The 25,951-nt window shown below is 40.7% G+C and overlaps 1 protein-coding gene across 1 annotated transcript in view; it reads right to left on the bottom strand.

The window, feature by feature from the left end:
• Positions 1-25,951, bottom strand: part of PREP (prolyl endopeptidase) — a 170,056-nt gene that overhangs the window by 41,025 nt on the left and 103,080 nt on the right. Inside the window, exons 9-10 of the mRNA XM_089665074.1 lie at positions 24,437-24,634; positions 9,300-9,403 (exon numbers count right to left, since the gene is read on the bottom strand). Coding sequence (XP_089521200.1) covers positions 9,300-9,403; positions 24,437-24,634 — 302 coding nt within the window. The remainder of the gene's footprint in view (positions 1-9,299; positions 9,404-24,436; positions 24,635-25,951) is intronic.

The following is a 25,951-nucleotide window of genomic DNA, read 5'->3' as shown; positions in this document are numbered from 1 at the left end:
AATGGCTGTGCAAAGGGTGGAGAGTAAAAGAAAAAAAAAACCTATTTGGACAACTGCAGGAAAGGCTAAAGCTAAGCATACCTAGCTTTTGACCTTTAGAGAAAGTAAGTTTGGATGGATCGAAAAACCGCAGAGATGATTAAATACCATCAACAGAAAGCTCTATTTGTGGGAAAAAAAGACATACATTTCATTTAAGTGCAGCTTTTCACGGCCGCGCAATTGTCAGTTAAAGTAATGCAGCGCCGTATTGCAAAAAATGGCTTGGTTAGGAAGGGGGGTAAATCCTCTGGAGGGTAAGTGGTTAAGTAGTGGATGTGTATGGATATGTTTTTAGGACTAAGAAAATAATTTAGTGTCATTTTAGGTATTATAGAGAAACTGAACACACAACAGCAAATGCGTAATATGTATAAAAATATTGAGAAGTAGAATTTGCACTTCAGCTGCCAATGCCTTCTGCCAAGGCATTCTGAATAAATATTCTGTCAAGACTGCATTTGTCTTGGCTAGAACTACTGTATGAGCAGTGTTTCCTTTCACTCCAGGTACATGGTTTTCATTGGCTCTCTTGGGAAAATGAAGGGGTTGTTTTGTAGAAATTTTGACAAAGGCAGATCGATAACATGAAAGCAGCAGAAATGTTCACATAAGAAAAAGGTTTTCTCTTCCTGATGAATCAAAATGTACAAACAGCTTATCTTCCTTTCAATATGACAGCAGTACTTCTGCACAAGCACAGTTTCCATTACTTGACTTAATGGCTTCACATAAAAATGCTATAGATTTGTTTCCAAACAAAGTAGCTCATACATTTTATTCTTTTGCTAAGTAAATATTTTGGCTAGAAAACGTGTCCGCCAAGCTCACACTAAACACTGTGTACAGTATATATTATTTCAAGCAGAAAAAAAAAGTATTTCAAAATTTTGAATAAATGTCTTAAAGCAGACCTTCACCCTCCTCACCCACATATCACTATTTCATTCCACCCAATAGGACATGTGTTTCCCCCCCCCCCCAAAAATGTGTTTTTTTTTCCATCTCTCTGCAATTCCAGTATTCTGTAATAAAAAAAAATGACATCCCCTGGCCCACAGCCTCCTGGGATACCAATGTGAGGCTCTCTACAGTGCCACACAGCACTGATGTATGCCATTGGGTGGCTGGTCAACTCTTGCTTGGCCTTGCAACCAAACCCCTGATGATACTCTGTGGTGCATGTGTGTAAGAGGGGGCTAGCTGCAAGAACCCAGGAAAGACAGCAGCCCTCTCATGATGTAAATGAAGATGATGGTAATGCAGGATCCCAGGGGGAACAGCCAATTGCAGCAGGATAATGCTGCACTCGGAGTGAGAATAACCCAGGAAACCAGGTAAGGTGGGAATAAAATAGAACAAAACAAATAAAACCAGGGGGGATGGGGGAGGTGTTAAGTTCTTCTTTAAAAAGCATTCTGTCATCTCTTAAGCAGCTGGCAAAGATTTTGACACTTAACATACAAATTTTTTATACCTAGAAAAAATTAACAACTTCAAGACTGCTATGAAAAACACAATACATGGCATGACCTGAGAAATTAACTGCGTGCTTTGAAATAAATTCTGTGTTTTAACCTCATTTTCTTCAGTACATTCAATGACTATACTTTTTAAAACAAGTTTGCCTTGAACATTGGCTTTTGGAGTGAATGGACTTCCCTGAATGAAATCCATATTCATTATTAGAAAAACATTTCCATCTGGCTCCTTTAACATTTTCCAGTCTCTACGTCCGAATTCGAATGTCAACTCAACCCCATTAACAATTAGAAAATCAAATTTTCTTAAAATGAAAATTTCCAAATGAAACTTTACTAATGTATGGTCAGTGTAAAATGATTTTAGTGACTTGGACAAAATGTGCATGCATACACTACAGTTGCAAGAAAAAGTATGTGAACCCCTTGGGATTACGTGGAGTTTTGCATGAATTGGGCATAAAATGTGCTCTGACTGTCATCTAAGTCACAACAATAGAAGAACACAGTCTGATGAACATAATACTACACAAACATTAGATGTTGCCATGGTTTAATTGAACATAACATGTAAACATTCACAGTGCAGGGAGGAAAAAGTATGTGAACCTTTGGACTTAATAACTGGTTGACCCTCCTTTGGCAGCAATAACCTCAACCAAACGTATCCTGTAGTTGCAGATCAGACCTGCACAACGATCTGGAGTAATTTCATCTGTCCACAGTATATTTTGCCAGTAGTGCTGTGGAACATCCAGGTGCTCTTTTGCAAACTTCAAACGTGCTGCAATATTCTTTTTGGACAGCAATGGCTTCCTCCATGGTGTCCTCCCATATACTCCATTCTTGTTTATTGTTTTCCTTATTGTAGATGTGTCAACAAAAATGTTAGCATGTGCCAGAGATTTCTGTAGGTCTTTAGCTGACACTCTGGGATTCTTCTTTACCTCATGCAGCATTCTGCGCTGTGCTCTTGCAGTCATTTTTACAGGACGACCACGCCTAGGGAGAGTAGCAACAGTGCTAAACTTTCTCCATTTGTAGACAGTCTGTCTTACCGTGGACACATGAACATCAAGGCTTTTGGAGATACTTTTGTAACCCTTTCCAGCTTCATGCGAGTCAACAATTCTTGATCGTAGGTCTTCTGAGAGCTCTTTTCTGTGAGGCATGGTTCACATCAGGCAGTGCTTCTTGAAACCAGTAAACCCAAAACAGGTGTGTGTTTTTTAAGGGCAGGACAGCTGTCAGCAACACATCCAATATCATCACACTGATTGGAGTCAAGGTTGGCTCACTCCTGGCTCCAATTAGCTCTGGGAGAAGTCATTAAGCTAGGGCCTCACATACGTTTTCCTCCCTGCACTGTGAATGTTTACATGTTATGTGCAATTAAACCATGGCAACATCTAATGTTTGTGTAGTATTATGTTCAGCAGACTGTGTTCTTCTATTGTTGTGACTTAGATGACGTTCAGAGCACATTTTATGCCCAATTCATGCAAAACTCCACGTAATCCCAAGGGGTTCACATACTTTTTCTTGCAACTGTATTAAAGCATCTGTAAAGTCAATACTAGGCAACCAGGAAAGCATATGAAGAGATTCCAAGAGCATGGAAAGTGCCATAACTACTGTAAAAACAGTTGCTTAAATAATTCCTTTTTAGAGCAATTATGTGATCGCAATGCCTCCCTGTGCTGCTTGCCTGCCTGAAGGGTGTGATTGAAGAAACAGCAGCACGCCATTGTGAGTGGCACACCTGTCGGCTGTAAAATTAAAAGCCACAGGGGCCACTGTCAATCATTTAAGGCAGGGGAGAGGACTAGTAAGCCTGTGATATCACAAGCTGACAATGGGGCTACTTACGTACCATACATCCTCATAGTGTTCTGTTGTCACTAAGGGCGTAAGAAAGCATGCATGCTGACAATGCTCCTATAAGATTTGTAGCCCATGGTTGGCGTTGTTAGCTCAAGACAAGAAGGGATGTAAGGCAAAAGTTGCTGGCAGACTTGCCATATTTTAGTCTTTCACAGACAATAAACTAAGCCTGAAATGTCATATATGACTGTGATTGAGAAAGCAAATAACTGATTTAGACTTTTTAGGTTACATACAGTTTAAACAAACACTAACTTGTATAGTACATATTATTACGTGACAGAGGTAACCTCATCTTTTTTAATTATATTTAGCCAATATGCACAAGACAATTTAAAATGAAAATAAATACTGTTAAGCTAAAAATACTTATTTTATGCTGGCCATGACCTAAATCCTAATAATAAAATCTATATATAAAATATATGAATATACAATGGCAGCTTAGTCACAGGAATTCATTGCTGATAAAAAGTGGCATTTTCTGTTTATAGAACAATAGTACATTATTTCATATAATACAAACATTTCAGTTTAAAATGCAACTGCCATTTATTAGGAAACATAAAGCATTAACAGAAAACATCAGAGAAGGTAGGAACTGTCTACAAATCTTTTCATTGTGAAGCTTTAGTCAGCTTTTGAAGTGCAAAGTTTAGAGTGATTCTGTCATAAAAAAAGCATTTAACATTAATTTAGGGTCTTAAGGGATCCCAGAAAAAGGTGCTTGCATACAGCAATTTTTCCATGCAAAGCATCTCCTGGGTACCCAGAAGCCTGAACCCAAGGACACAAAGCTTTTAACTAGAGCTACCAAGTTGGAGTTTTGACATGCATCAGCAGAATCTCAAAATGCCTGTTACACTTTAGCAGCCAACCATGAGGCTTATGAGATCCACAGAAGAATGTTTTGGTTGTGCTAAAGTTTCAATTTCAAGCTCAAGTAGAAGTCAGCATTTTGAGAGTGCCTGATTTGACACTCATGGTTCATACAGATTTCCATAGAAAGAAAAGCACCATTTAGCATCTACTTTTAAGAATTTGTATTTTACACTTCCTCTGTAACATATGCGCGTATCTACAGTGTCTACTGGCAGAGTTGTTCAAATCTCTAAATATTACCAGTAAACATTTTTTTAGCTGGGAGGGCTGCTAATATGCAAATGAATTGTTCTCCTAAACCTGACAAAATAGTCAACTTGTACCTACCCTGCTTTACAAAAATGGGAGGGGGGGGGTCTGTGGGTCATAGGCTTTGTCTAACCATGCCAACGAGTGGCTTCTAAATGTGGTTAGTCTGCTATTAGCAGAGTTGTTCTTTATGGATTTCGTCCTGAAAGAATAAGCAACTAGAGATGAGCACTCCTGGGTTCTCTGCCACGTGGGGGGATCGGGGAACATCCATCCCACCTCTGTTCCATCCTGAGATGATAATCGACAAACACTGGCTTTTAGCAGTAGCTGTGAGCTTATGAAAACCTATCTGTCAAACAGTTGAAGGAAATCTGCACTACGCAAATATATAGGCTGCCATTTCAGAGTGCCATTTCTGAAATTATACTTAAAGTAACTGTAAAGGCATATATTTTTTAAAATAACAAACATGTAATACTTTCCTGCTATGTGCAGTGGTTTTTCATAGAGCAGCCAAGATCCTTGTCTTCTCTGGTCCTCTGCCAGTGCTCCTGGCACCTCCCCCCCTGCCAAGTGCCCCCATAGCAAGCTGCTTTCAATGGGGGCTCCTGAGATGCTCCTCTTTGTGACCATTCACACACAGCGGTGGCTTGGACCTGCCCCCTGCTCTCCCCTCATTGGTTTACTGGCTACGACTGACAGTAGCAGGAGCCAATGACTCCCACTGCTGTCTCAGCCAATGAGGAGGGAGAGACCTGAGACAGCTGAGGCTCTTGTGCACATCGCTGGATCGAGATGGGGCTCAGGTAAGTCTACTCAGGGGCATAGGAAGTCTTAGAGCTTTTTCACATATGAGGTCAATGGGTGGTAAAATCAGGGGGTTGAGTACAGTTAAACAAAGATACAGCCACTCACAGCATCGTGGGTGTGGCAAAACTTAAACAGCATGTAGCTTTTAGCGGTAGCTGCCTCTACTGAACGCAACACAGTCAGTTCTATAGGACTGCACTGGAAGTGCACCACAGCCACGTGAAATGTATACATTTGCAGAGCAGTAGTATGGCAATTATAGGGTTAAATCAGGTGGTGAGGTGGCGACATACTGCCTCCTCACCGTCTGTCAAACATCTCTGAAAAGTGATCCGAGTGTGGATTGCTATTTAGAAGAGCCGCAGTGCCTGTCACGCTTGTGAACAAGCCCATAGTCACTCAGGACATTCAAAAGCAGTCCAACTAAGGGGTGGGCAACACAAAAAAAAAGTGTACTTGCAGCTCAAAGGGCTATCTGAAGGACCTTATGCCAAAGCTGGAATCAGATGAGGCAGAAACACTCACTTGTTAGAACCTAGAGATTAACAGAACAAAAGGCAAGCTGGCAGCCTTAGAAACAGCTGCCTGATGCCAAAAAGCCCAAGGAGGCATTGACCTAACAGAGTAAGCTTTAACAGAAAAGGGGAGAACCAATTTTTGACACCATAAGCCTAAATGATGGTCTGTCTGAACCACCTAGAAGAGAAGCTGGGGCACCCTTATGGAATGATAAAAAAGGCATCCGTCTTTTTGAAAGAAGCAGTGGCTTAGAGGTAGACTCGCATATCCCAAACCAAATCCACACAATGGACAGCAATTTCATTTGATGAATCAGAGCCAGACAAAGGAACAGAAAAACAATCATCTTATAAATTTGGACCTTTTCCTGTATGTGAAAGTTCCCTTTATCATCTCCCCTTGGGCCTTTTGGGAAACTAGTACATTTTGCTTGGTGGTACCCACTGCCTAATTTCTTGCCTAAGCAAGAATGACTTCCCCTCGGCCTACCTCAAGTCGCCCCTCTCAATTCTGCTTCCAACATCCCAGGAGACCAATCTCACAGCAGGCCATTGTCTTGACAATGTAAGGGACCAGCTGTGAGTCAGGAAGTGACAGCTGGATCTCTATGCCAAGATGATGGTGTGGATGATCCAAACTCCTGAGAAGAATCACCTGAAGCAGAAGACAGTGCTGGAATTCATGGGCTGCTAAATATCTGTTTCTTAAAAGTTAGCAGTCAGGGTATTTGATTGCTGCTGACATTTACCCTTTACATGCAGGGGTTCTTCTTTAGGATTTCCTCTATATGATGAAAGGCAAAACTATCTTAGGCAGGAAAGAACTCCTGGACTTTGACATCACCTTTCGCTATGCATGACCAAAAAACGTTGCAAGATAAGGCCACAGTTCAAACACTTGCTTGTAAAGGTTATAGCTACAAGGAAAACAACCTTGTGAGTGAGCTTAAAGGAAAGAGAAATGTCTCCAATTGGTTTTCTGAAGCACAGAGAGAATCTGATTCAGATCCTATGGAGTCACAGTGGAACAGCTGGGGGAGCCCCATGGCAGACCTCCTGTCCAAAAGTCCAAATAAAAGAGTGAGAGGCCAATGATCTCTGAAACAGAATGGAAAGTACAGACACTTGCCTTCTGATGGTGCTGAGAACCAAACATTAGTTCAGACTCAGCTGCAGGAAGGAGAGGATCTGTCCCATGAAGAAACTCCTGGAATGAAACCCCTTAAGACCCAAACCAAGTGAAGTATGCTTTCCATGCTCTATTATATACCTTGCAGGAAGTGGACTTCCTAGCATTGAGCATCATAGAATTCACAGACTCAGATAAATCTGTTCTTCAAAAAGCATGGGCTTCAACAGTCATGGTGTTAAATCCAGTGACACAGGACGAAAGATGGCAAATTGGCAGATGGTCTGGCATAGCCCTTAATGCATCGGCTATAGGGGTCGATGTATCACATTCACCTAGGCTAATCTGAGGCACTGAATATCACCAGAATGCCCTCCATCTTGATCCTGTGGAATGTACTGATACCACAAGGCCACCAGTGCATTTTTTGCTACCATCAAAGGATCCCTGCACCTGGATACAAGCCAGACTAGTTGGGAGCCACAGAGTCCTCATCCAGTGTATCCTACTTGTGACACAGGTCCTGAAACACCACCATATGTCGGGACCACTCTCCTAGGTCCAGAAGCTGTCAGCTGAGAAAACCTGACTGCTAGTTGTCTACGCCTGGTAAGTACTTAGCTGACAAGGCTGGAATGTGCAGTTCTGTTCTGGAGAGGATTTCTTCTGCCCTCCTTGCTATGAGACTTGTGGATCTTTCCTGATCGTTGATGTACAACATTGCCTCAACGTTGTCTGACTTAAACTGGACCTGGTGCCTGTTGTGGGAATATTTCAAAAGAAAAGGGACTTCCCTGACCCATGAGCCAGACTCTTGAGCCATCAAGCCAGGGAGAGCCTAGTCCTTGGTGTCTACTGAATCAGCCTGCCCAGAGACAGGAGTGGTGTGCCCCACAATAACAGAATATAGCATTTTAGACATCTGGAGTAACACTGGGAAAAAGGAACCAGTTACTATCAGGCTTAGGACTCTCATGCAGACGTTTAAAGTCCATAATCTTCTGGACCTGAGATTGAAGAGTATGCCGCTTCTCCTGAGAAAAAACAAAACTCTGGGCCGAGACGCGTCCAAGACCAGACCCCAATACTCCAAGCAATGAGTCTGTTCCTGCAATTTCTGAAGGTTCACAATCCACCCAAACAAGCCAATAGGGAGATGGCTTCATAGTCTTCTCCTTAGAGTTCTTCTGTTTAGGAAAATGGGTGACCTTGCCAACAGTAGCATCCTTGGTATTATCAAGAGGTGCTTTGCTTCGAAGGATATGTGGATCAAATACATCTTGCAAGAGAGCTCTGCAATCCAGCAGTGTAGTCAAAGTGCCCTAAGCATATGCACTGATAGGATATATATGCAAGAAATAAAACAGGAAGCTTCCACTAAACAGTTACAGATGAAATGTAACACTATCAATTGCAGAGGTGGTTAGATCTTTTTTATTAGGGGTTTTGACTAAGTCAGATTGTTTGGCAAACAAAGGTCACAGCTAAAATCGGGTTCAGAGCGGGAGAGGGGGGCAGAAATGGTGGGCATAGTTGGCATTCTAGAAAAGTATCTATGACAGGCCCATTGGCTAGATTACCCCCCGTAGCACTAGAGGATTACTGTTGCGTTTGAGTGCATATGTGTGCATGGGGGGGTCAGAGGATGGAAGATTTCCATCCTGGCACCAGCAAAAGGGACACTTCTCTTTTTAATTTAAACAAAAAAAAAAACTTAGACTTTAAAGGTAGCTGCATCCTCCACTGTTATGGTAGACATGGCTGGATCTACAGTATAAAATACAATTTCTGAACAGAATCCTCACAAAACAGATACTAAAGCCAGCAATTGGGAAAAAGGGAAAAATTAAAACACGCCTGATATTTAGCAGTGTCTTTCTGCTAAACATTGATCTACTAAATATCACAATAAAGACCTGTAAAGGAAGAACTGACTTTCATCCTCTATCAGACACTCTCCAACTCAGACTGTACTCAGACTGTGTCATAGTAGAAGTTATTGACACTCACTCATTGATCTATTAGCTCTTTGGCTTGAGTGGAGTTGACAGGTGTCATTGTGACCATCATCACACCGTGTTCCTTAGAAAGTGACAGGACTCGAGAGAATGGTTGGCCCACATAATATGAACAAGCAGATCAGGATATGCAGTCAGCTGTCTTCCCACATTGAGACAGATTACGTACCTCTAACCATGAAACACATTAATCAAAGCAGAGTTCCTGAAGCTTCAAAGGACTAAAAAGTCAGAACAAAGATGCAATATTTCTCTATGCAAATGTGCAAAAGCAGCTTTTAATCACCTGTACTGTTTGGTAGTCCGATGGATTAAAACCTTTGACAGTAATTTCCCGGAAAACTTTTGGCTCTTCTGTATCTTTGGTCAGGTCATAGTGATAAATTATGCCTAAAACAAGAGTTTAGGAACATCAGCTTGGTACACACAGATCACAGGAAGAACAATGGTCTCAAAGCATTATAAACTCATAATGAATGACAAAAGCTGCAGAACACCAATAAACGGCCTTGGGTATATTTACACAGTGAATAATTTATAAGCACTTATTCAGAGGAAAATGAATCCTGCCATGAAAGGTGGCTCAATTATTCCTTATAAGCAGTTTAAAATGAGCCAGTTACTGACAAATGTAAATGTTTTTACGTTTCAGAATATAAATCAATAACTAAAATCTAACTAACAGATTCCACAAGTGCATCTTGCTAAAGAATTTTAATATTTAATCATAAAATATTTTCCTAACAGGCTCTTCACAAAATTCATACACTTTTGAAAATACATATTTGTGCTGCAGTAATAAAAACAAACTGCTAGACAACTGCATAACTGTTTTCATTACAGACTATGCAAAACTACATGACTTAGCCCGGGTTCATACTGAATACGACTTTGAATGCATGCGACTTCACTTGAAGTTGCACAATTTCAAAGTCTGATGTCAGTATGACTTCAGGTGAGACTTGTAAAACATATCTATGCAAGTCGCACCTGAAATCGCCAAAAGTAGTGCAAGAACCACTTTTCAAATCGGTGCAACTCCAACTAAGTCGTAGTCAAACTGAACGGTTCCATTGCTGATCATTGAGAACTGTCAAATCGCATGACAAGTCAGATCAGTGTGAACGGAGGCTTACTGTAAGTTTAGCTCCCATTCAACAGGATGGTGGTAGTCTCCCCAGTATATCCTCTATTTGACAACTGCATTATTGCATTTCTTTCTTTTAGCCTTTTCGCTGCTAGAGCCATTTTTGCACACATTATTAAAAAATAATTTTAGGCCTGAAGATTTCATAAAACCCCAAAACATTATACATTTTCTAAAAGGAGACACCCTAAAGAATAAAATAATGGTAGTTGCAATTTTTATGCCACTCAATATTACTGTAAACGTCTAGGAAATGCAAAATTTCAGGGAAAAAAAAACAGTTAAGTTAATTTTAGGGCACACAAACAGAATAAATTACGCAATTAATTGGTAAAATATAAGAGGAGGTTGTACCGAGTAAATAGATACCAAACATATCGAACCTTAAATCTGCGTGTTCCCGTGAAATGGCGACAACTTCAGTACCCTATATACCTTCAATACTCTATTTTTCATAGGTGACACTTTAAAAGCTCCCTATAGGTCAACAGTTTGGCGTTACAGAGCTCTGGTGCCAGAAATATTGCTCTCACTCCAGCATGCGCGGCAATATTCAACATGTGTATCGCAAAAGATGTTTGAATGCATAGCCATCTCCAACGCATGTGTTTACATTCCTACATGCATCTAACTTTTAATAAAAAACCCTTTTCATAGTGGCTACGTGGTTAGCACTTCCACCTAGCAGCACTCGGGTCTTCAGTTCAAATCTCAACCTTGACACTACTTGCCTGTGTGTGTTTTCTCCGGGTACTGCGGTTTCATCCCACACTCTGGAGACATGCTGGTAGGTTAATTGGCTCCTGCCTAATTTGGCCCTAGTGTGTGTATGAATGTGAGTTAGGGACCTTAGATTGTATGCTCCTTGAGGGCTGGGACTGATGTGAATGTATAGTATATATGTAAAGCACTGCATAAATTGAGAGCGCTATATAAGTGCCTGTAATAAATAGATATTTTTTTAATTCAGCAATAGACACAAACAAAAAGTAATTGGCCAATCAAGTCTAACACTTCTCACTCTGATTATGCTTCAGTTTTTAATTAGCATTATTAGGAGACCATAAACACAGAAAGAAAATTAAAATACTTAATCGTTCATCAAGAATACAAAAAAGGCTAAGTTCCCTTTTTTTTGTCAATTCCAGCTCCCCTATGTACCAAAATACCATTAATGTACTTCTTGTGCAGAAATAAAAAAAGCTTTCTATTTACCCTACACACCCCTTCCTTCAGTGTCCAGCTGGCTGTATAAAAAAAACTTCTCCATTACTTCCTGGACAGACCTTAGAAGGTGACACAGGAAAGCGTTCACCAGCTAAACTGATTAGTACCCACCCTGCATCTGCCCTCCCCCCTTCCAGCAGATCACTAGCACCCACCTCCTCAGGTGCATGCTTTTCCAGTGCAGTCAGTGAATACAGTTCTCACTAAATACACAGCCATAGATCGTTCATTTGTCAGAGTGTACAGGAGCGAAGCAATCAGTTCACTTCCTGAAGACCCTGCTGGGCGAAACGTATGTCGAAGCATCAATACGACACATCTGGGTCTGGGGACAGAGAATTCAGCCATATCGAAAGCGAGGCTTGGAGCGCACGTCGGCCATCTTTGACATTCACAAGCTGCAGATACTGGTGCTGATACTACAGGCACCACTCGATGTCAGTGCAAAATTGTTTGTTTTTGCTCATAATGTTGAATTAATAAAAGCTACACTTAGAAAGATTTTATATCGGTCTGGTTTATCTGAGCGGCCCGGCACCACATCTCCTTAAAGTGGAGCTCCACCCAAAAGGGGAAGTTCCGCTTTAAGGACTGCTCCCCAGGATTGGCACCTTTGGGGGGCGGGGGGGGGAGCGGGTACCCGAATTTGACAGGTATCCGCTCCCACTTTCGGTCTGATCACCTAGGCGATCAGAAATGGAAGGTGTCCTCCTTCCCTCCCTCCCTGTAGTATTTTGGGACATGTGACAGGTCCCAGAAGACTACAGGACCATTCACAAAGCGCAGCGCTTCTCATGCATGCGCAGTGGGTACCCGGCTGTGAAGCCGCAAGCTATCATGGTCGGGTGCTCACACTGAAGATGTCGGCCTCCTGGAATACAGGACAGCCAGTGAAAAGAATGGCGGGGGGACACACCACAGGACTGAGGGACAGGTAAGTGGCTGTTTTTTTAAAAGTCAGCAGCTACAGTTTTTGTAGCTGCTGACTTATTTTTTGACAGCGTGAGTGGAACTCCGCTTTAAGGATTAGCCTGCATTGTATTACCTAGATGAATTGGAGAATTTGCTGAAAATCCCATTGCCTTAGCTTTTGGCCTTATCAATGGAGAGCTGCTGGAGGGAAGCAACACTCTAGGAAAGCCTGAGAGGATGGTTCCCTATATGACCAAAATGCGCATCTGACCACCTTAATTGGGGTCAAAAGGTCTGGTGAGTGAGCAATTTATATATAATTTGCCGGCACGTGGTGTAGATATTAAATCACTCACTTATATGGGTTACAGCATAGAGGAATAGAAAAGACTGTCACTTGAAACTCAAAACATGAACTCACTCTTGGACTTTCATTGTCTTTTATATTTTTTTATATAGTCAGTGGGAAATGGAGCACCCATTATAGGTGCAATATATTAAATATAACTGTTCTAGGAGCATGTTGGGAAACAAGGGGCAACTGCATATCTTACACAATTTATAATTTTTGGACACATTAGGCGCCATAATAATAATAATTTTGTAATTTGGCAGAGTGTACAAAAGCGAAGCAATCAGTTAACAGTCTAAGTGGATAGAACTATAGTATTGAAAACAGGAGATGTATATCCTGGGTTCTGTAAAGCTCACCATACACTATGCAATCTGATTGTACAATTTCCTTGAGATCTACCATCAACTATGTAGTGCAAGGGCCTGTCTGATTGGATACAGAGTGATTGGATAGGTGGTTTTGGTAAATCTAAGGCTACATTCATTCTGATACATAGCAAGAACACCAAGGTGCATTTTTTACAGGACACGTGACTCAAAAACCACACCAATGCAACTTGGGTGCGTTTTTTAATGCGGTTTTGCTGTGTTTCCCATTCATTTCAATGGGGAGGTGCGTTTTTACCGTACCAAACTTGCACCAGAAATGCAGCAAGCAGGATTTTAAAAATCACAGAAGACCCGCAACAGATCAGTGCGAAAAATTCTATAGGATTACATGGTCACACATTATTTTTCCCCTTTTTTAAATGCAAAAGCAGAAGAAAAACAGATCAGTGTGAAAGCAGCCTAAAGGAGATTGTACAATCAGATTGTATAGTGTATGGCCACCTTTATACACCTAAAATTACCAAGTTGCACTTTCAGTGACATTAATGGCACACTGAACACAGAAGCAAATACACAATTTGCCACATGAAAAAAAGAGTGAGAAACAAAGCAAAGCGCACAGTAACAAAAACGTGCAACACGCAAAAATGTCCCATAAGCTACTTTGCCACGTGTAGGGCAGCCCCCCAATCTATGGGCTACCCTATGCATGACAAGTGAATACGTGCTGTGCATGGAGTAGGACTTTAGGCAGATAGGCTTGTGCAATAATCTGTGAAAGCCACCAAGGTATAGTGAAGTGAAAAGCAGGTTGGTCCTTATGAGGACCCTCAGGAATGACAAGGAGAGTCAGACTGTCTGAAGGAAGCTGTGGCCGAGAGGTAAACAAGAAAAGCTCACACCACAACTAAGCAATGGAGGGAAAGCTTTGTAGGGTAATAGGATTAGGACAGAGATGGAAGTACAATGTCCAGATTAAAGTGAAAGGCAGCAACCACCTTCAAAACAAAAGAGGCTCTAGGCCGGGAGTCAGCAACCAGTAGATTGTGATCCACCAGTAGAGTGCAATGCAGAGGGACTACTTGTTGAAGCTGTAGAAGGGAGCAAGAGCTGCATAAGTTGATGTGTCCTCTGTAGTGCTGGCTCCTATGCCATCATGGTTGGTGTGTGTAGCACCTGCCAAGCACGACCCATTCAAGTGAATAAGGCAGTGCCCTGCAAACTTGTGCAGTACAGCAAACAAGGGATTAAAGCAGGCAGCAGTGTGTTGCTTTCCTACCATCTGCTTAAACCCCTTGGACACCGCAGAAAAATGCAGTTGTGGGGCAATTTCAGAGTGGCCCCATTTACTTCAATGGGTCTGGACTGACAGGCGGTGGCAACCATCAAAAGCAACAGGGGGTGTAATTCCTGCTGTGGCATGTGTATACTTTTAGCTGCTGCCTCAGGAGCTAAAGTGGGTAGGGATCGGGAGCGGTAAAACCATGACTCAACCGCAGGGTTTTACCATCCTCCAACTTTATATGTGAATGAACCCTAAGAGTGCCACTGCTGGATGCAACTAAAGGCTCATTCACAAATGCAGCAGACACTACTTCTTCTCTGCAAAGTGATCCGAGAGTGTTTGAAAGGTGGGGAGGAGGCAATATGTTACCTCTTCACCACCCGATTTAAACCCATGATTGCCCTGCAAAGCACACACTTGTGACACACTAGTACAGCAATTAGAGGTTTAAATCAGGTGTGAGGAGGTGACACTAGCCGACACTGTGCCTGGTGATCTTTGACTTCTCCCCTGTTGTTCAGGTAGATCTCCACTTTTTTAACCATTTGCCACCTGCCCTATGGCCGAATGGCGGCCGGCAAATGTCATCAGCGTTCCGGGTGGACGCCATATGCGCAGATTGCGCTCCTGCAGAGCCGCGCAGCAACGCGATCTGTCACCGGCCGTGTACCTGGGACACGGCCGATGACAGATCTGAGTATCGGCACCCATTGCAGGTACAGGTTGACAGTTGTATACAATGGATGGCTTCATTCATGCCATCCATTGTATACTATTGTCTAGCTGTGAATGGTCACAGCTAATCACATGCACATGTCATCTGATTAGCTGTGGCCAAATCACAGCTAATCGATGTCATTCAGGTAAATGCTTGCTTATAGCAAAGTATTTTTTTGCTATAAGCAAATTGTGTAAAGAAAAAAAAATAAAATACAGATCACTTCCCCAAAGTAGTACAATGTTACTATGGTAACATTGTACTACTTTGGTCCTAGTGAAATATGAAAAAAGAATCTTAAAAAAATGTAATAAAAAATAATAAAAAAAATAAACAAAATATATATATTTTTTTTCATACTGTCACCAGTCAGTGTCCCTGATCACTGCCATGCCAGTTATATGATGACGCTGTACTGCACTGGTGACAATATGTAAAAAAAAATAGTGAAACTAATTTTTTTAATTTTTTCATTTTCCGAAAAATTATGACAAAAAATATACAACTTCAAAAAACTCGCCATGCCTCTTACGAAGTACGTTGGACTGTCTACTTTGCAAAAAGGGGTCATTTGGGGGATATCTGTACTGTTCTGACATTCTTGGACCTCAAGAAATTAGATTGGCTGTCAGTACTTCAGGATTGATCAATATTCACATCTATACCATAGTTTGTGAACTCTATAACTTTCCTACAAACTAAAAAATACATCCTAATTTGGGTTATTTTCACCAAAGACATGTAGCAGAATACATCTCGGCCTAAATTTATGAAGAACAATTATTTATTTGTAAACTTTTATAACAGAAACAAAGAAAAATGTGTGTTTTTTTCAAACTTTTTGGTCTTTTTTTGTTAATTTAGCAAAAAATAAAAACCCCAATGGTGATTAAATACCACCAAAAGAAAGCTATAGTTGTGTAAAGAAAATGATAAAATTTTAGTTTGGGTACAGTGTTGTATGACCGCGCAATTGTCATTCAAAGTGTGAGAGCGCTGAAACCTGAAAACTGGCCTGGGCAGGAAGGTGTAAAAGTGCCCTGTATGGAAGAGGTTAAGGCTGCCTACCCCTGCTCTAGGGCTTTAAGACAACCTTGTCCTCGAGGAAAAATTAAAAACGTTCTTTACAAGATAATTCTACCAGCTCAGACAAGCCCTTAGCAGAAATGATGGCAACAAGCAAGGCCACCTTGTGAGTCACAGTAGGCAGGGGAATGTTTTTGACTGTTTAGAAGTGTGAGGAGAACCAGGTTAAGATCACATAGAGTCATTGGGGGTTGTACAAGTAAAACTATAAAGAGAAAGCGATCTTTAACCACTTCAAGTCTCGACACTTTTACCCCCTTCCTGTCCAGGCCAATTTTCAGCTTTCAGTGCTATCACATTTTGAATGACAATTGCGCGGTCATGCAACACTGTACCCATATGAATTTTTTAGCATTTTTTGAGACAGATAAAGCTTTATTTTGGTGGTATTTATTCACAGCTGGGATTTTTATTTTTTATGTAAATGAAAAAGTCCAAAAATTGTGAAAAAAAGTGTTTTTCTTATAACATTTTTCAAATAAATAACATTTCATTATAAATATTGGCCAAAATTTATTCTGTTATCTATTTAGTAAAAAAAAAAAAAAACCCAAATTAGTTTATAACCAAAAATTCTAATTTTTAAACTTTTTTTTACATTTTTTTTTTTTACATACTGTCACCCTAGCAGTACAGTGTCACTATGGTGACACTGTACTACTTGTGGGTGGTGATGAAGATTTTTTTTTTTTTTTTTTTACACGGATTGCTTTTACACCCATAAAGGCTGTAAAAGCAATCATTTCTCCTTCTCTCTGGGTGCATTCTTGCAGCCATTGAGAACTACTGTGTGAGCTGTGATTGGTCACAGCTTGTCACATGGTACCAGGCTGTTGTGAATAGCCTTGTACCATGTGACCTCTGTGATCATTCACAGATTTCACACATAGTAGGCAATGATGTCAGAAGTGACATCTTGCTTACTACTCTGCACGTGACCACTGATTGGCCAATCAGTGATCACATGATAGGGACCTCGCACAGAGGTCCCGTACAACGATCAGTGTTCCACTGTGTCCGAAGGGCACTGGATCGCGGTGCTGCGTGATCCCAGGGAGTGCACACAATCAGGGGGCGGGGAGGACGTTTATAAACGGCCACCCGACCCTGCACTGCCACCGTCCGGCCGTTTATATACAACAGCCGGACGGGAAGTGGTTAAAATAAAATAGCAAGTGCAGACAATTGTTCTTTAATAGTACCCAAAACCAATTTTCGATCTAGGCCGGATTGTAGAAAGGTAAGGATCTGTCTGCCTGACAATTGTCCATGCCTGGCATGTGGATGGCGCATAAGGCTGGAACCTGAAGTTCAGCCCAATGTAGAATTTGCTCTTCTTCTCTTTTCACAGCAAGACCCCATGGTTCTCCGGGTTCAGGCTTTGCCTACCACAAGACTCCTAGTTTCCTCGTGATGGTTGATGTATGCCGCACTGCTGTGACATTGTTTGACTGAATTCTGGTTAGATGGGTTTCTCTTGCAGAAGGAAAACACTGGACTGCATAGTGACTGGAATTAAACCCAGATACTCAAGCAATGTGTCAGTTCCAGTGCTGACTTCTGAAGGTTCAGAAGCCAACTGAACCTTTGTAGAGTCTGTGCAGACCGTTCTCTTACTAGGAGGTCATCCAGATTTCCCACAATAGGAATGCCCTGTAAGCATAACAAGGCTTGTATTGGAGCTAGAAATTTGGAGAGGCTATCGTTCATGCGCTTGAAAGATGGGAACATGCAAGTATGCATTCTTTATGTCTACCGAGGTTTGAAAATCTACCTGATGAAGGAAACAGACACGTGGGTGTGGCAAAACACATCAAGGGTGGAGCATAGCGACGTCATCACGCCATCCAGAAAGCCTGACCGCTCACCTGGTATATGAAAGTAGAAGTCTGAGGCTTTTAAAGTAACCTGTGATTGATTGCCAATAAGTGCTTGAAGTTGTGCACTGCACTTGTGACTGGTTTTATCTCATGTTTTTAATAAAGTGTGAGTTTTTTTGTGACTATATTACACAATGTGGAGTTTTCTCTTTGCCCTAAGTGAATGAGCCTGGTTGTGTCACTTGCTCTATGGGAGAAACTAGTGGATCATGCGGAGGTGCTTGCTCATCAAATGGTTGGTGGAAACTGCTCTATTAACCCTTTCGTAAAAGGGAAAGGTGCTAATTGACCTATTATATACCAAATAGGTCCACAGTTTCATGTGAGAGCGAATGATGACGGGACCCTCTCCTATAATGATATATTAATGGATCACTGAATTATGTACATCTCACCCATTCTCTAGTTCATTTCATGGGGTGTTTTGTTTTCTTATGGACATTATATATGCATTGATGCATGTCATGCTTTAATGGTATACTTTGATACACAATTACCTCATTTATGTTTAATACCTATATATGAAGTTTATGAGTTGATATATTTACACTGATTTAAGTATTTTGGAACACAGTGAGTTTAAATTGATCTTATTGTTATTCAATTGCATTGTTTTATGTTACTGGTTTAGTATAGTATGAGCAGTATAGGAATCTGATTCGACAACAAGAAGCAGGAAGGAGGCAGAAATTAAAGTGGTTCTAAAGGCTTCCTATGCTTGAAGGTAAAAAATCTTCTGTGTGCAGCCCTCCTTAATACTCACCTGAGCCCCACTGCAATCCAGCGATGTGCACGAGAGTTGGGGATTTTCCCTCCTCATTGACTGAGACAGCCAAGTGAGTCAATGAGGAGAGATGGGGGTGGGGGCAAGCCACAGCTCCATGTGTGAATGGACACACAGAGCAGCGGCTCTGGGGGCACCTGAAAGGAAGGAGGGGCCAGGAGTGCTGGCAGGGGACCCCAGAAGAGGAGGATCGGGGCTGCTTTGCGCAAAACCACTGCTCAGAGAAGTTAAGTATCACATGTTTGCATGTATGCTTTAAAGTGTTACTAAACCCAGGACCCTGCATTCACTATGTCTGGTCTCCCGCAGTACAGAGAACATGGAAATGCAAATATTTTAGGAAATATAAACTCCTAAATACCTTTTCTCATCAGTAGTTAGAGCAATCTTGTAACCTCTATCAGTGTCCAGCAGAGCACTGGTTAAAGCTTGTAGGAGGAGTTTTCATTCTCCCCTGATTGTCCTATGGTGCTGCAGGACCCCTGACCCTTTGCTTTGTCTGGACAGCGCTCATCAGCCCTGTGCTGATCAAATGCACTCTGTCAAGGTAAAAAAAAAAACCTCTCTGTAGCAATACACACCAAACTGAGCATGTGCAGCTTGCCCCCAATGCTCTGTTCTATCAGCAGATGGATTGGGGACTGTGGAAAAATCAGAGGATCAGAGAAGTCATGATCAAACATCCTTTTTACACAATGAAGAGGATTAACCCCTTAGGTTCCACAATAAGTATAACAAGCATGCTTTACTGCATATACAGACTGATTTTACTGTTGTGGGTTTACTAACACTTTAAAACTCTAGCTTGCAGCCTTCAGATACCACTTCCTTTACTCAGCCATTGGAGATGTTGGTCTAAGTGGTGCCTTTCCCTCACTGAGAGGACGACTTGTCAGTGGGCTTGAAAGATTTGAGTCCAAAGTTTTGATCTTGCATTAGAAGTGCAGGGTAAAAGAAGGACAATCTTTTTGGCTTCAGTAGCAGAAGAATGGGCACTATGAGAGGTTGGCTTTCTTTGTTGTGATAAAGCTGTTGTTATAATTATCCAGGGAAGCATCAAAAAAGAAGTTCCCCATCAAAGGATATGCAGAGCAAGCATTTTTTTCAAATTACTGTTCCACAGACCAGCATTTTAGTTAAGAATTTCCTGCATATTAAGAGACAGGAGACACAGTCCGCATATGAGGTGGGCAATATCCACCAAGCTGTTAACAAAATAGTGCAATGGAGCACACATAAACTCCAAAACGTTTCAGATCTGCATGGTCAGTAAGTAATTCTTTGGACATTTCCTTAGTCCATACCTCTAAAATCTCTGCTATGCATGAGCCTTTTATGTCAGGCTGTGCTGACTCCAAGGGATTGAGGGGGACAGGGGAGGGAAGCTCCAGCACACAACATGTGATTGACAGCCTCAGCTGTGCATGTTTCCTTATGAGACTGTGTAGAGGACAGTGTGTCTCTTCTCACCACTCAGGTCTCAAATTACACCCTTAAAGCTCTTCTCTCTGAGCTGTGCAGTGTGTGACATCAGACCACCGCGCCCACCTATAGAAGCGCAGTAAAGCTGTATAAATTCTGGACTTTAAATGGATGTAGAGAAGAGATGGCTGCAGATAAACTGATACAATGTATGTAGAAGGATTTGATTAATCTTTTTGTATCACCTGAGGCTAGTCACTTCACTAGGTATATGTAAGGGTTTACAACCACTTTAAAGAAAATCTGTAGGCAAACCATATCTTATAGGGTGGTATGAGGGCTATAATGTAAGCACTTTTAGGTGTCTGGTCTCGAGCTTAGTTTATCTTCGGATTGCCCAGAGATCCTCAAACAAAACCCTTACATTTGATTATCAAATATCAACCACACATTTTCCTGGTCAATAACTGACTCACTTTATCTCACCCTTGAACCTTCTTTTTACCTTTTGAGGCCATCAAGCAGGAAGTTATGAAGGCAGGAGAAGACAGACCAGTTATTGGCCAGGAAGCTGTGTGGTTGATTTATATGTAAAAGGGTGCTGGAGTCTTGGGGATCGCCTGAAATTCTGAGGATAAACTGCACAGGTGAACAGGCACTGAGCGGTCCTGCTTTATAAACCCAAAGCTATCACACTAGGTACAGTGAATTCACAAATTCACTTTAAGCTTGTTCAGTTTCACTTTATGCATGTTATGTAGCTTAATTTGGAGTTGGTTGTTTGATGTTTACTACTTTCTAAATATAGACTACTGCTACTAATAATACATTTCTAGCTGTGAAATGAAGAAGTACGTTTCAACATTTAATTATTTGATGTCTATGTCTGTGAAGGATGATAAAAAATGTAATCATTTCACAGGATTATCAAACTCAAAACAATAGTGTCACAAAATAGCTAAATAATACTAATAGGCTTAGATGTGGTTAAATTACATCAGCAACAATTTCTGCACACATTGTTAAAGTAAAAATATTTGTAGGTTTTTTTTTTGTCCATCAAAGAACACTGTTCTTGCTCTTGCTAATGTGAACATCTAAGCTCCTGTCTAGTATCAATGGGTGATCTTCCAGTCTGAAAGAATGTCACATCTACTGTGTCCAAATCAGGAAAAGAATTCTTTTGCACACTGTGCTAAATCTTTTGATTACAAACACATAGAACAGACACAGCAGTCATCCCTCTGTGTATTCCCAAAATACTATTGAAAATATGCCCAGTCATTGCAGAACTCTCAACAAATATGCATTTCACTAAGCCTGAACATCTAAATGGCTATTTGAATTTCTGTACAGCATTGCAAACACATTTGGACCTTGGATTTATATGAAGGCACAATACATGGACATATTAGTCAAGAACTGTGTACAGATAACAGATAATTGTCCCTACCCACATGGAAGAAAATAATATTTGAAATATAGTTTAAAAATATTCTTCCCAAATATATTGCCATATATTTGAAATGCTACAATTTTGGCCATATTTAGTATATTTCAATATATACAGTGGGGATCGAAAGTTTGGGCACCCCAGCTAAAAATTTGTATTAATGTACATAAAGAAGCCAAGGAAAGATGGAAGAATCTCCAAAAGGCATCAAATTACAGATTAGACATTCTTATAATATGTCAACAAAAGTTAGATTTTATTTTCATCATTTACACTTTCAAAATAACAGAAAACAAAAAAATGGCGTCTGCAAAAGTTTGGGCACCCTGCAGAGTTAATATCTTGTACTGCCCCCTTTGGCAGGTATCACAGCTTGTAAACGCTTTTTGTAGCCAGCCAAGAGTCTTTCAATTCTTGTTTGAGGTATCTTTGCCCATTCTTCCTTACAAAAGTCTTCAAGTTCTTTGAGATTTCTGGGCTGTCTGTCACGCACTGCTCTTTTAAGGTCTATCCATAGATTTTCAATTATTTTGAGGTCAGGAGATTGTGAAGGCCATGGCAAAACCTTCAGTTTACGCCTCTTGATGTAATCCCCCATGGATTTCGAGGTGTGTTTAGGATCATTATCCATTTGTAGAAGCCATCCTCTCTTTAACTTCAGCTTTTTCACAGATGGCATCAAGTTACCATCCAAAATTTGCTGAAATTTTATTGAATCCATCTTTCCTTCTACTCGTGAGATGTTCCCTGTGCCACTGGCTGCAACACAACCCCAAAGCATGATTGATCCAACCCCATGCTTAACAGTTGGACAGAGGTTCTTTTCATTAAATTCTGTGCCCCTTCTTCTCCAAATGTACCTTTGCTCATTCCGGCCAAAAAGTTCAATTTTAACCTCATCGGTCCACAGAACTTGTTTCCAAAATGCATCAGGCTTGTCTATATGTTCATTTGCAAAGTTCAAACGATGATTTTTGTGGTGAGGACGTAGAAGAGGTTTTCTTCTGATGACTCTTCCATGAAGACCATATTTGTACAAGTATCTCTTTATAGTGGAATAGTGTACCACAACTCCAGTGTCTGCCAGATCTTTCTGGAGGGATCGTGCAGTCAAACGTGGGTTTTGAATTGTTTTTCTCACAATCCTGCAAGCTGTTCTGTCTGATATTTTTCTTGGTCTTCCAGATCTTGCTTTAACTTCCACTGTTCCTGATGACTGCCATTTCTTAATTACATTCCGAACAGAGGATATTGACATCTGAAAACGCTTTGCTATCTTCTTATAGCCTTCTCCAGCTTTGTGAGCGTCAACTATTTTCAGTTTCAGTTTTCTAGACAACTGCTTAGAAGAACCCATGGTGCTGCTTGTTGGGGCAAGGTCAGATGAGTCTGGGCATTTAAAACCTTTGAGATTGACATCACCTGGTCTTCCCAGACGATGATTGAGAACAATCCATGACACTGGCAGGTCTCAGCTTGGCAAAGGGGGCAGTGCATGCTATAAATTCTGCAGGGTGCCCAAACTTTTGCAGACGCCATTTTTTTGTTTTCTGTTATTTTGAAAGTGTAAATGATGGAAATAAAATCTAACTTTTGTTGACATATTATAAGAATGTCTAATCTGTAATGTGATGCCTTTTGGAGATTTTTCCATCTTTCCTTGGCTTCTTTATGCACATTAATACAAATATTTAGCTGGGGTGCCCAAACTTTCGATCCCCACTGTATATATATATATATATATATATATATATATACGCTGCATGTTGAAATGCGTTTTTATTACAAAAATATATAAAAAATATGTTTAAAAATACATTTCAAATATACTGTATGTCTTTAAAAATACAAATCTACATTTTGGAATGCATTTACAAATATATGTAAAAATATGTTAAAATGACTTTTTTATATGCTAAAACAAAATCTGAAGTGCGCTCCTGTACCTTTAAGGATGGGTTGGCTCCCTCAGGTCTATCTGCCCTTGGTCTATTCATTAAATACATGTCCCTCTTCCATGGGGGCTCTTAAAATTGGAGAGTTAGGAACTACAGAATACTGGGGTGCCATGATGAGGCTCTGTAGCTTACAAAAGTATTTGCAAATGTGTGCTAACTAAACCCCTGTTTTTAACTCATACTCTTAGACAGGTTAATTTGGTTTGTTTGCTGGCTGGCAAGTTAGAGCTGGGAATATTTCTTTTTTGTTGTTTGACATGCGTTGCCCTTCCATGTGCTCCTTGCTGAAAAGGCCAGTTATAGACTGTGGAAGTGGCCTTTTTTTGTACCATTTTTTGTAATGTGATATTCTACGTTATGTCTGCTAATTTGTTATGCGTTTCCCTCACTTATCAGGACACTAAAATTCTGTTTCTGGTACAAAGCATGCCAAAGGAAATCTTACAAAGCCTGTTTTACAAAAATATTAGAACACATTCAAATAAGTAATTCTAATACATTAGACGTACTGTCATTATCTGAATGCTAACTTTTGATGACGTTAGCATATGTCTAAACAGTAGTTACTACTCAATGGAGCCCACTCATGCAAGTTCAGGAGAGGGAGAGGGAGGTTTAACCTCACCTAAAGGCGGCAGCTCCTAAGCTCTGCTAAAATCCTATGTGTACATGGACACATAGGTTTTTATGGAGTTGAGTTTAGGAGCTTTGGCAAAAAAAAATGCCAAAAGCTCCTAAATTCAAGTTTAGGAGATGCTCCTGTACATGAGGTCTTACTGTTGAAATTACCAGTAACCTGTATCTCATTAAACAAACTCAAGAAAATGCAGGTAACATCTGTAGTAACAAGACAGAGAGCATACCCACCTGGTGATAAAAATGACGTGAACTGGTAAAAAATCTCAGAATCCTTCTTCTGACCACTGTATCCTACAATGCTGCCAACATCCAAAGGTAAAGTCTTAAGATGGCGGCCAGTGGCAAGATCCCGCAGCTGCAAAACATTCTTCACATCATGGAGGTAGCACAAAACGAGGAACTTAGAATAAACACAGGCCACCCATTCTGGAATAAAGGAAAGAGCAGAATTCAAAATATGAATCTACAACTAGGTCCAAAATAAAGAGAAAATTAAGTGTTTTCATGCAACTCATTAAGAATCAAGCAACTGTATAAAACCACTCAAAAAACAATCAATCATTCTCAGTTGAAAAGGATTTTATTCAACAGAATGTGCCATTTTAACTTGGAATTTAATCTATCAACTAATGCCAGTATAATGTCAGGTGTAAACAGATCAAGACCAGAAGACAAAAAGAAAATGATTAATTTACTAGTGTTTATAGTCTGCATCTTACTAGAAGCCGCTACTAGCAGGCCCCCATTACAACATACCCAATACATACACCGCTTTGACTATTTGTAGCATCTCTCTTCTTCCTTCATACTTTTATCATACGTAGAAGATGCAGCAAATATCCTTTTAGCAATTTAAAGAGAGATGCTGCCTTGTGTAACCCTTTAAAAGAAAATTATCTAGCTGCTACTGAACCCTCAAGTGTATTATGCTGCATAGAGCTACACCACAAATATGAAAGAACTCTGGTCTAATTAAAAAGCAAGATGGTTTTAAAGAGCAGCTGTTGGAGTCTCTAAAAATAACCAGTTTACTGTTTCACCTACTTTCCTCACAATGGGAGAGCAGTTAACGTAAAGTCCAATAACTAACAACCTCAGTAATGATGCGTCTGATGTGTATGTTCCACGCTTTGGAATGCAGATAGTTTATCATTAGGGAACACAGAGGTGCCTGATGTGGCATGTGGATTCACATGCAGCTCACAGGCAGCACCATTGGCTAAATGGTTAGCACTTCCGCCTGGCAGTACTAGGGTCATTGGTTCGAATCCCAGCCATGGCACCACCTGCCTGGAGTTTGCATGATCTCCCTGTGTCTGCTTCGGTTTCTTCCCACATTCCAAAGACATCCAATTTTTTTCTTTTGCTGGCTAGCATAAAAGTATGTTGGGGAACTTCATAGGTCTGCCCACCTATAGAAGCATTTTAAAGGTTTCAGCTTGCACATTTATACCATATTACAGAGAATGCAGCACTAAAACAACCTTTTTTGCAGCAAGAGGAATAAACCTCCATGGAGACAGAGAGCACAGTCATGTTTGCCGTAGTTCAAGTCAGAAGTCAGTTGGCAAATCAGCCCACCAGCTTCCATACACTATGATTGTTCAACCAAATTTTAACCAAAACTATATCTTTTCTTGCAGTTTTGAATAGAGTAGGGAAGCATTAGAACCCCTTTCAGGTTTATTGCTGTCTGTGTCCCTGCTGGGGAGATTTACCCTCTCTATTTGTTCCAGTGACCAA

Source organism: Staurois parvus, unplaced genomic scaffold (genome assembly GCF_062004578.1).
Source record: "Staurois parvus isolate SC_StPar_1 unplaced genomic scaffold, SC_StPar_1.0 ptg000048l, whole genome shotgun sequence".
NCBI lineage: Eukaryota > Metazoa > Chordata > Amphibia > Anura > Ranidae > Staurois > Staurois parvus.
The sequence above is the reverse complement of the archived record's forward strand: the minus strand, read 5'-3'. Positions and strand labels throughout refer to the sequence as shown.